The sequence below is a fragment of the Hipposideros armiger genome, unplaced genomic scaffold (assembly GCF_001890085.2).
Source record: "Hipposideros armiger isolate ML-2016 unplaced genomic scaffold, ASM189008v1 scaffold_741, whole genome shotgun sequence".
In the NCBI taxonomy this organism is placed as follows: Eukaryota; Metazoa; Chordata; class Mammalia; order Chiroptera; family Hipposideridae; genus Hipposideros; species Hipposideros armiger.
The window spans coordinates 253,347-265,200 of record NW_017732091.1 but is presented as its reverse complement, the minus strand read 5'-3'; the positions used below and the strand labels follow the sequence as shown (position 1 = coordinate 265,200).

At 41.6% G+C, this 11,854-nt stretch overlaps 1 protein-coding gene across 1 annotated transcript in view; it reads left to right on the top strand.

Annotated features, from left to right (window-relative positions):
- The first annotated feature begins 5,350 nt into the window (after positions 1-5,350).
- CD160 (CD160 molecule) overlaps positions 5,351-11,854 on the top strand; it is a 16,726-nt gene continuing 10,222 nt past the window's right edge. Inside the window, exons 1-2 of the mRNA XM_019627802.1 lie at positions 5,351-5,482; positions 5,613-5,745. Coding sequence (XP_019483347.1) covers positions 5,703-5,745 — 43 coding nt within the window. The 5' untranslated portion in view covers positions 5,351-5,482; positions 5,613-5,702. The remainder of the gene's footprint in view (positions 5,483-5,612; positions 5,746-11,854) is intronic.

Sequence of the window (11,854 nt, the reverse complement as noted above, 5' to 3'; positions counted from 1 at the left end):
GGTCAAGGCCAAGGCAGAGAAGGGTAGTCCATCCCTTTTCTCTCAGTCCCTAACATGCTTCCGCACAGCCGCCTGGGCTTCTGACTGTCCCATCAGTCACAAAGCAGTTATAAGTCCCAAATCAAACCAAAGATCAGAGGTGCTCTCCCCACCTAACCCCCACAAACTCACACACAGTAAGAGCCATGTGTGGAGGCAGCCAGGAAAGCTTCAAGGGCAAATGCGAGTGAATAACGAAACCTTCTCTCTATATGCAGACATGGTCTCTGGCATCTTCATTGCCCAAAAGGCCGATATGATTGAGTGAAATGTGGAAATGAGTCACAAAAGCTAACGTGATCTTTGGCTGCAGTGAATAGATGAAGCTCTGACTATGCTGAGGCCAGCCCCACACTTGACAAGGGAATTGGACAAACCAGACTCTGTTCAATGATACATCTGATAATGGGTTAATATCCAAAATTTATACAAAACTCATATAACTCAGTACCAAAAACAACAAACAATCCAATTAAAAATGGGCAAAGGACTTGAATAGACATTTCTGCAGAGGACATACAGATGGCCAGTAGACATATGAAAAGATGCTCAACATCACTAATCATCAGAGAAATGCAAATAAAAACCACAATGAGATACCACCTCACACCTGTCAGAATGGCCATCATCAATAAATCAACAGAAAACAAGTGTTGGTGAGGATGTGGAGAAAAGAAAACCCTCGTGCACTGTCGGTGGGATTGTAGAAAACAGCATTGAGCGTCTTCAAAAAATTAAAAATAGAACTAGCTTATGACCCAGCAATCCCACTTCTGGGTATTTATCCAAAGAAATCCAAAACACTAATTTGAAAAGATATATGCACCCTTACGTTCATTGCAGCATCATTTACAATGGCCAAGATATGGAAGATAATAACCAAGCAATAGATTAAAGAAAAGAGTGATTATTGAAATTACTCAACAGCACATTTACTCTAAAAAGTAATCTCATATGTGTTGAATTTTTAAGATGAGAGTATAATGTTGATCAAAATTTTATACCTTAGGGCTAACTTAGAGCCAGATTAAACATTATGTGGCTTTGTCTGTACTGCAGATATGTGGAACTGTAACCAAATATGTTCTCTAAAAAGTAACTTTCTCATAATGATTGCAAAATACAGTTTGATCAACAAAACCCACACATACATAAATGTTAACTTTATTGCATAAGTTTGGAGGTTTAATTATAGCATTTAAGTTTGAATCTGCATTGGACAAATAAGCACTATGCTTTTCAAATGATTTGAAAATCAGTTTTACTTCCCTCTTTATTTTAATGGTGGTTTGATTTTTTTTTTGAAGTAAAATCACTAAACTTGTGCAATGGTAGCATGGAAATGATCTCAGGTGTCTTGTATGACTGTGCTTTTAGCCAGGGTGGACACATCTTAAATTGTAAAAACTAAAAATTAAAGTACAAGGAAGTGTAAGTTCATGCTGCCTGCTTAAAGAGAACTTTTGTTCTTTAAAACTCCATAACTTTGTAATGCCACTGATTCATAAGGGGTTTAAATTAATTCTGTGGGGTAGGACACCAGAATTAGTGGTGTTCATTTTCATCTAAAATCTTTATTTCTCTAACATTCTTGGTCCTATTGAAACATTTCAGTATGCAAAAATACTGCAATGTTAAAACCCAAGAGAAAAGCCATCACAATGTGTATGCTGGTCATTATGATCAGTGTGGTACAATTTTTTAAAATACACTATCATGCCCTTCAAAAGAAAAAAAAAAGATATGGAAGCAACCTAAGTAAATGTCCATCAATAGACAATTGGATAAAGAAGTGTCATACATACACACACACACACACACACACACACACACACACACACACACACACACACAAATAGAATATTACTCAGCCATAAAAAAAGAATAAAATCTTAACCATTTGTGACAACATGAATGGACTGAGAGGATATTATGCTAAGTGAAATAAGTCAGAGAAAGACAAATACCATATGATTTCACTTATCATGGAATCTAAAGAACAGAATAAATGAACAAAACAGAAACAGACTCATAGATACAGAGAACAAATTGATGGTTGCCAGAAGGGAGGGTTGTTGGGGGGCTGGGTGAAAAAGGTGAAGGGGTTAAGAAGTACAAATTGATAATTACAAAATAGTCACAGGGATGTAAAGTACAGCAGAAGGAATACAGTCACTAATATTATAATAACTATGTATGCTGTCAGATGGGTACTAGACTTAAGGGGGGATCACTTCATAAATTATATAAATGTCTAACCACTGTGCTGTACACCTGAAACTAATATCAAATATCGAATGTCAACTGTAATTGAAAAATAAAAACATAAAATAAAAGTAAATTTAAAAAATAACTGTGCTCTAAGGGCTAGTTGAAGGAACCGGGGATATTTAGCACAGGGAGGAGAAATGGTAGGTAGCAGAACTAACTTTCTTCGGAGATCTGATGGACTCCCATGTAAAAAGGAAAACTAAGTAATGATAACAGCCAGTGTTTACTGAGTCCTTACTATGTGCCAAGCACCATGTTAATCATTTCCCATGCATTTTCTCATTTAATCTAATCATCCGTCCTATGATGAAAGTGCTATTATTCTCCCCGTTCTGCAGATGAGGAAAGTTCAGAAAAGTTGAGTGACTTGCCCAAGGTCACATAATAAGTGGTGGATGAACCAGGCATCCTGACTCTTGTACCTGTGACTGAACCGAGAGCTGGAGACATGTTGTGTGTGGAGCCCTCGGCAGAATTAGGGGCACTGGTTGGAAGTTAAAGGGAGGCGGGTCTGAAGGCAACACGAGGCAGAACTTTTCAATAGCTGGAGGTGTTCGCCAAAGAATACGGGGCGAGTGCTTTGGGTGGTAATGAGTTGCACCCCACTAGAGAGAAAGCAAAGCATACAAGGGGTATTGCACAGAACAGTTTGCAGCAGCACCGGAGAAGCTGTTAGGAATACAAAATCTTGGACCCCACCACAAACGTACTGAATCAGAAACTGTGTCTTCTAACAATCACCTAGTGATCCTCACACAAGCTCAAGTGTGAGAACCACTGGCTTAGAAGTTCCTGCACCCTGCCAGATAGCTGCTTTAGTCCTTTCCATTTCTGAGACCTCACAGTTCTACAGAAGTAAGATAAAAATGTGATTTACTATCCATCCAGATTTTCTTGTAATGCTAAGTAAGCACTTACTAGTAAGACCTTGAAAACTATGCATCAGTTACTAAATTGTGTAATTGGACTCAGGTCCTTTAAACATCCAAAGGCTGACAGGATAATTATTTGGGAGGCTGTGGGTGAGGGTCAGCCCCTCCAGCCCCCCACCAGGAGGCAGAGCACATGCTAGCCACCTAATTTGCTGCAGGGGTTCCCACTGAATCCATCAGGCACCAGCCCCCCAAAGTCGGAAACTGGTTTTTCCTTTACGTCCCTTAGACTTTGTTCATTCATATCATTCCTGTATCTGAAAAACGTGTCCCTCTGCCTTTTGTAATCCTACCTTCTTTCAAAGCTCCCTTCAAAGGTCCCTTTGTCTACTAAAGTACCTAAAAGTGTCTGGCACATGGGGCAGTCCCCCTTTCTTTCTCCTTCCCTTCCTCCCCTCCTTTCTGGGTTTGCTCTCACTTCTGGGGTACGTAAGCACTTGGCACACTCCACCTCATCTCGTGGGGATGGGGCCCCTCTCAACAGTGTGCTCTTCCTGGCAGCTCACTCATGTCAACCCCAGCGCCTAACACACAATGCTGTTCAGTGAGGGGTGACCAGCAGCAGCATTCTCAGAAAATTACGTGTACAAGTGTTTGCAGGATGGATAGATACCACACGACCGATATGAAGGAAGTCAGTCCTCTGTGGTTGCATTTCAAGACCTGAGGTCTTTACACTTTGCAATAACTAGTGTCAACACATATGCGTCTGTGGGTGCTCAAGCGGCCCCATCTTCATGCCCTGATGGCCCTTGTTGTCTTCAACTCCTCTTCATGTTCAAAACAATCATTGCTGGATAGGCCCTGAATGAAACGCCCGCATAGCCAACCCTCCGCGTATCTCACACAGACAAGCACGGACAAATCTCCATTTCAGAGAACAGAGAAGTCATAAAAGTGACCACTATTGTAGGGACAGCAAAGAAGGATACTGGGTTACCAGATACCAGGCCCAGTTTGGCAGTTTACGTCTGTGGGGCCAGGGATCCTGGTGGACTGGTCCTGTGACCAGGATGGTGATGACAGACATGTAGATGGGATGACACTGCCCCTTCCCAACATGGGTTCCCATCCCCCAGTCTCCTGGAATCAACTCATTCTGTTGTGAAAGCCGAAGAGTTTGATGGAATAAGAAGATGTTCCTGTTGTTGGTGTCACCTGACGACACCTGCAATGATGGCTTTGGTGCAGCCACCTCCAGGGACCTCAAAGCCTAGAGCACCTTACTGTCTTAAGGACCACAGAGGACAGCCAAACAAGGATTCCTGTCCACACAAGGGTGAGAGCGACTCTAGATTAGTCACGAGAAATTTCCCCCAACCCCACCTCTTATGACACCCCTTGGGCTTCTGGGTAGCCCAGCACTGGTTGGCCATCATGGCAGGTGCCTGCTCTACAACCCGGGGGTTTCCCGGTGTGCCGGGTATCCTCTGGCACACGGCCTGGGCTGGCCTTGCCGAGAACCCAAAGCTTCTCATTCTCAGACCAATGCTCTTTCCACCAAAGTGCACAATCCCTAGAATTTAGAAATAATCATCGTGGTCTCCCCAGCCGTCATGAACCAAGGAGGAACAGAACAGAATGGAAATGGTAGGGGGGTCGTAGGTGGGGGAATAAGATAAGTTGTCCATCTCTCACCCCTATGTACAGGATCACTTTGGCGGCCCCCGTTCCTCACCTCTCCTGCCCTCCCTGCCCTCATCCGCTGCAGCCTAGAGCAGGTCCATTCTCTGTCCTACTCCTGAGCAAAACCCTCAGGACAAGACTCGGCACCTTTCTTTATACTTGAAAGCACAGCCTGTCCTTATATCTTCTGGTTATTCTATTACCAGCCTTGTCCTTACTATGAATTATCAGATGAAAAGTCTGTGTCCCTCAAGGTGAAGAAAAGAGTTTCAAAGGGTAACTTTTTTGCTCTGCCTTCTCAGCACCTTAGTCTATTTCTAATACAAGAAAAAGGGAAAGGAAAAAGAGAAAGCAGCAGAGGAGGTGGAGGAGAGAAAGGAGAAAAACACTCACAATTGGGGGTGGAGGAGGGAGAGGCAGGAAGATCCCTGACGGCTACAAAAACCCATTCTGTGGTTTTCAAAGACTATATATACCAGTAATGAAGGCAGAGCACTGACGGAAGTGGGACATGGGGTTTTAACAAGACTGAAGAACAAGCCAAGGGCTGAGAACTTATTCAAAGTGCCGTCACCAGAGACCCCCGCCTGAGAGGAGTGAACCACTGTCCTGAGGTAAAGAGGCCCCCTGAGGACCTGGGGTCTGGGAGCAGGGATGGGACAGTTAATGGAACAGATCAGGCAAGGACAGGCTTCCAACGAGGTCCCTGAGAAACCCTGGCTCTCGAAATGCCTTTACCCTCAGGAGCCTGGGAAAGAAAAGTGTCACTTGGCCAGCTGGGCCAGCATGCTGGCTCTTCTCCAGCAGACACGGGCGTCGTGACACTTTCCTCGAATGGGAAAGAACACCACACTGTGTTCATGGGAGGGAGATCCAGGTGAGTACCTTGAACCAGGTGAACCTAGGTCCCTCATGCTGTTCTAAATCCCCCAGGCTACTTTCTTTTGTTCAGTGCTCATGGAGGGATAAATGGACACAGGGTCATTCTTACCCGTAGAAAGGAGATAGATAGTAGAGGCAAGTTACCAAGGTTCGGATCACCTCTCCTCTGGAGCCCTCAGAGTCTGGCCTGGGACAAGCCACTGGGCTCCGTGGAGCTTGGAGCTGGCCCTGGGTGGCACCTCTGAGGGCAGTTCACATCCCAGATCTATGCTGCAAACAAGGGAGGCTTCAGGCTACTGACATGTTTTTGACAGTAAACCTGGGAACTCCAGGGTGAAAATCATGGTTTAAAGATAGTTTTCTCCAAGGTCCAGAGTTATGCACTTTAGTAGGAAGACCTTTGACCTAGGAATCGGGAGACCTGGTTGTCTCAGTTTCCCTAGTTGTAAAAAGAGGAGCCCGATCTGCGGAGATTCTTCACTGGGGGCCGCGGATTTATTCCTGCGATGGGTGAATTGGGGGAACACAGGATATCTTTATTTTCACCAGTCTCCAGGTGAAAGTTAGCATTTGCCTCAATTATGAATGTAGGCCACAAACCACGATAGAATCTGCCATTGATAGACATCACAGGTATTTTCAAATCTCATTACAGCTGTTACAGGTTCCTCAAAATGTCATATACGGTCCCCACTACTATACAATTACGACAGTTCTGAGGCTGATGCTACATCTAAAGCAGCACGTATCCTGCTCCACCAACCATTCTTTCAGCGTTCGGACAATTGCTTTTATAGAATTTGGGTCCTTTGTTATCCTGTGTATTTTATTTTATTCATTTTAAATGTTAACTCTGAGAAGAGGACCAGGAGACTTCAGCAGACAGCCAGAAGGGTTGCACTGTTAAGGTTGAGAGGCCCTGCTCTGGTGTGCAGAAAAGGGTCAGAGCCAGAAGCCTGAGAAAGCAGACGAGTGCTCCCCAGGCCTCCAGACCCTAGCTCTGGTTTACTTACAGTCTGGCTCTACTTGTAAGGAGTCAGGTTTGTGGCAGTTGGTGAGATCCCATCTCTGGGCCTGAGACATTTTTGTCAGTTTTGTGGGAGATCTGAAAACAGAGGCATTTGTGGAGCTGGTTGTTAACCTTCCAGCTCCTCTGAGAGGCTAGATCTGGGTTTTGGTGGCAGAGAGAACGTAGCCTCTTCTTTACACGCTCGTCCCCACCAGCGACAGTCCACATTCCCCAGAAAACTGGGGTATCATTTAATCGTCACAATATTCGCATGAGGGAGCTTTAAACACAAAAGGAACGTGAGGCTGAGCAAGGTTCGATTCGTGCCTGAGATCACGCGAAGCTTGAATTGAATCCTGGACTCCGCGTGCTTCCCACTTCAAAAGGTCGGGGAGAGGGGGCGTTTACTGCCAGCTGTCACCTCTCCATCCTGGGGAAGGCTGGAAGGTGACGATGTTAGCCTAATCTGCACCTTCCTGCGTGCCCGCTCTGCTTTATGAAGAAGAGGGGACTTGCTCCTGGCACGTGGACCCAGAGAGTCCCCCCATTTCCCTCCCCCACTACCTCTTCCCGCTATTGAGGGCCAGTTGCAGCTCCAGTGCAGGCCGTGTCTCCAGGACCCACCAGACCCGATCTTGCACCCTCCCCACCCCCACCCCCATTCCCCCACACACGACCTCCACTGCTAGTTTAAATTTTCCCAGGCTAGCCTCACAAGCCCGACCCCACGCCACACGCGGCTCAAGGGGCCAAACGTTCAGCTGCTGAAGCGCAGGGAGGCCTGAAAGGCAGCGCCCTCTAGCGGTCAAAGTGCAGAACCAGCGGTGCCTCCGGACACCAAGGTCACCTATTCCAAGAACATCCTTTCCCCATGGCCCCAGCCTGCTCCCAACCTTCCTGAACGGCCCACAACAGACTTACATGCTCTGCTCCAGTTAGGCCCTAGGCACCGAAAGGCATCAGCGCCTACGAGGCCAGCCTGCCACTCTCTTCTTGAAAGCAGTCCCTACCTCGCCTCCCTCCCATCCTGCTGCATGAGGCCCTCAGGAAACATGCCTAGAAAAGGGACTGGACCTTCTCAACATCTCACAGCTAGCTAGTGCTGAGCCAGGACTGGAAGCCAAATCTCCCCAGCCCACTCTCCACCTTACCTCACCACTGTATCCATCAGGCACCAGCTCCCCAAAGTCGACAAGCATCACTTAAAACTAACTCCATTTGCCTTCTTGCAGCCTTTCCAAGACCTTGTAGTCAGAATTCTCCTTCCTGATTCCTTGGCATACTTATGACCTTGTTATTGTTATCACAGTCCTTGCCCTGCAGCCGTGTGAGAAGTGGGACAAAGGAAATAAAACTATGAGATAAAGACCCGGAGAAGTTGGGGATCAGAATCCTGGCACCCCCACTTAGAAGCTGTGATTTCAAACTAGTCACAATGCCTCTAGTAAGCCTCCATATGCTTAGTACGAATGGCAATTTCTAAATAACCATAATAGCTCAGTGTTTTATAAGCACTGAACATAATGTAGGTGGCTATGCTTGGGACGTTGTGAATTGCCTCAAGTATGAGGAACCATAAAAATCATCATGGCTAACATTTACTGAGCCTTTACATTGATTGCATCAGGCACCATACGGGCTCTACTCGTATGCTATGTAAGCAGTTTACATTGGTGGCCTCATTTAACCCACACAACCACCTTGGGAAGAGAATGTTATCACCATTTCATAGATCAATAAGCTGATTTTCAGAGTTTAAGAAACTTGCCCCATACTACACATCTTGTACCTGTTGAAGTCAGATTACAAACCTGCCCTGACTCTAGAGGCCACATTTACCCACTAAGACAGTCTGCCTCTGCTGTTTGTCATCTCTGGGTGCCCTCTGTTGCCTGATACACCATAGGTGCTCGGTGTCTGCTAAATACAGCCTTTTATTAAGAGCTTAGCTTACTTAGTTTCTGTTCCAGGAGCCTAAGAAACTTGTCCATAACACAACTATAATAGTAAGTTTTAAGACCGGGACTTGGACACTAGCAGTCTATGCTTTTAACCACAAACCTGGGCTGAGTGAGTGAACGCCATCCCTCTTTATCTTCCTCTCAAATCAGTTGATGCTTTGCAGCTAGAACAAAAGCATGTCACTCAACTTTCAACCTTTTGTCTCAAGAGGCAGCAGAACACTCTGGATAGGACAGGGAGCAAGAAGTCAACATTAAGGCAGCAGCACGGGGGCTAGACTACTGGGAGGCTGCCGGGGTTTATTAGGGTTATAACAAATTTATAGCTAAATACAGGGAAAATTAAGTTGTCTCCATTTAGATTTTCTTTTATGTTCCTTAATAGCACTTTATAGTTTTTATCCTAGAGGTCCTAGTAGAAATCTTATTACGTTTTAAATTCCTGGGCATGTTACGGGAGCTTTTTTTATTGCTTTTATTTATTAGTGGGATTTTTTCTTCTATCATATTTTCTGACTAGCAATGGTATCTAGGAAAATTAATGATTTTATGTATTTATGTTATAAGTGATTGCCTTATGAAGTTTTATTTTTGTTGTATGTTTATACATTGTTTTAATATAAGTTATAGTTACATAATTGTCCATACTATGAATATGCCATAATTTACTCAACCATTCTCTAACCAATGGGTCTACACATTTTCCTATTTTTTTGGTATTCTAAACACTGCTGCAGTGAATATCCTCATATAGATATTTCAGCACACTCATGTTTTTATTAATTTTTCCACATGTTTAAAAAGAATATGAATTCTCTAATGGTTATGTGGAGAGATCTCGGTATGTCCACTAGGTTAACTTGTTTATTATTACTTAAATTTTCTGTATCTTTTTGTTTGCTTGGTTTATCAATAATTGAGACACACGGCTATTATTGTTGCTCTTCCTGTGGTTTCCATTTCTTCCTATAGTTCTTTCAAATTTTGCTTTACATAGTTTGAGATTATGTTATTAAATGCATAAGGTTCTAATTATATTGTCCTGGTAAACTGAATCTTTTTTAACACTATATAGTTAAGTCTTTCTACTTCTAAAAAGTTTTGTCTTTTTTGTCTGATATTAATATATGCCACTTTCTTTTTACTGTTTTATATTTAACTCGCATAGCTTTCCATCCTTTTATTTTCAACCTTTTTATGTCCTTATGCTTTAAATGCTCCTTTTGCATACAGCATATGGCTACATTTCATTAAATCCTACCTGACAATCTGTCTTTTAAATTGGCTGGTTTAGCCTGATATATTTATAGAATCATTACTATATTTAAATTGGAGTCTTCTTTTTCTTTTCTTCTTGAAATAAGAAATCAAGAATGATTCATGAATACAGAGGAAATTTAAAGAACCAAAAAGATTTCTTTTCTCAATTCTATGAATATAAATTATAGATACAGCAGATAATTTTCTAAAAATAAAAAATACAATGCAAGAAAACTAGTTCAGTAACAAAAGAATACTAAATAGAATAATTACCAAACAGGAAATAGAGAAATATTATCAAGGCCTAAGTCCCCCCCAAAGCATTAAGGCCATAAATATCACTAGAGAATTCTACTAAACCTTTAAAAAACACATTATTCCAATGCTATTGGAAATTGTTCCTCAGCTTAAAAAAAAAGTTTGCAAATTCTTTTTGTGAAGTAAGCATAACATTTATTCCAAAACCCAACTAAAGTAATACCAAAAATAAAAAAGAAATCAATCTTATCTGAGAATATTGGAACAAAAGTCTTAAATAAAATACTATGAAACAGAGTCCAGCAGCCTATTAAAAGGATAATATACCAAGACAAAATGTTGGTTTTGGGTTTTTTGTGAATGCATGGATGCACCAATTTCAGGAAATCCATTAACATAGACCACCATACTAATATACCTACAAACAAAAATCATGTGATCATTTTAGTTGATGTTTAAAAGGCAATTAATAAGGCATTTCACATTCACCCTTGATATTTTTAAAACTCCTATTAATAATAAATTAGAAATAAACGTATATTCCTGAATATAATAAAACATACTTCATCCCCAAAGCTAGCATATGCTTAATAAGAAAACAATTAAAGCATCCCCCATTAAACTCAGAAAAAAGACAGGAATTCATTGTCACCACTGTTATTTAATATTTTCTGGAGATATTCGACAACACAATTAGACAGGAGAAAGAAATGAGAGCTATAACAATAGAAAAAGAAGTAATTATTATTTACAAATAATATGATTGCATGACTAGAAAATCCAAGAGGGTCAACTGAAAAATTATGATAATGACAGAATTGAGTAAGGGAAGGCAGCTGGATATGACATTAATATATAATAATCAACAGTCTTTCACATAGGAACAACAATAAACAGTTTAAAAATATAATAAATGAGATAAAAGAAAAATGACACAGAGAAACAAAAATAAAATGGGAAAAAGATGACGACGTTTTCAATAGTGGCAAAAATATAAAATATTCAGAAATAAACTTAATAAGAAATGGACAAGACCTTTATGAAGAACACTCGTAAACGTGGCTGAGATACATCAAAACACAAGACTTAAAAAAAGGAAAAGAATATCATGTTCTTAGATCAACAATTTCCCTATTGATGAAAATTGGGTGTTTCCTTGACCTGGTTTTTGTTCAATTTGGGTTTTTGGTTTTGGGTTTTTTTTTTTAACACATGGTAATTTTTCTTAGTTAGGGTTAAAAGATATAAATATAAAAGGTAAAATAATAAAAATATTGGAAGAAAATTATAAACTCAGCCTGAGGGAAACTGTCTTAATACAGGAAACAGATTATTTAAATGACAGATATATTGTATTTAATTGCATACAAATGTACATTTTCCTTATGGAGAATAACAAAGTCGAAACAAACAACACATTGGGAGGAAATATTTGTATTAAAAAAATGGTAGATAGGTTAATATCTCTAACATACAGAAAGATCCTACAAGTTGATTGAAAAAAAAATGCAAAGAATGTGAACATGAATTCACACAAGAGGAAATGTTAATGACCAATAAACATTAAGCGCTCTTCACCCTCACTCGTCATGGAAGTGCAAAATGAAACAGTGAGA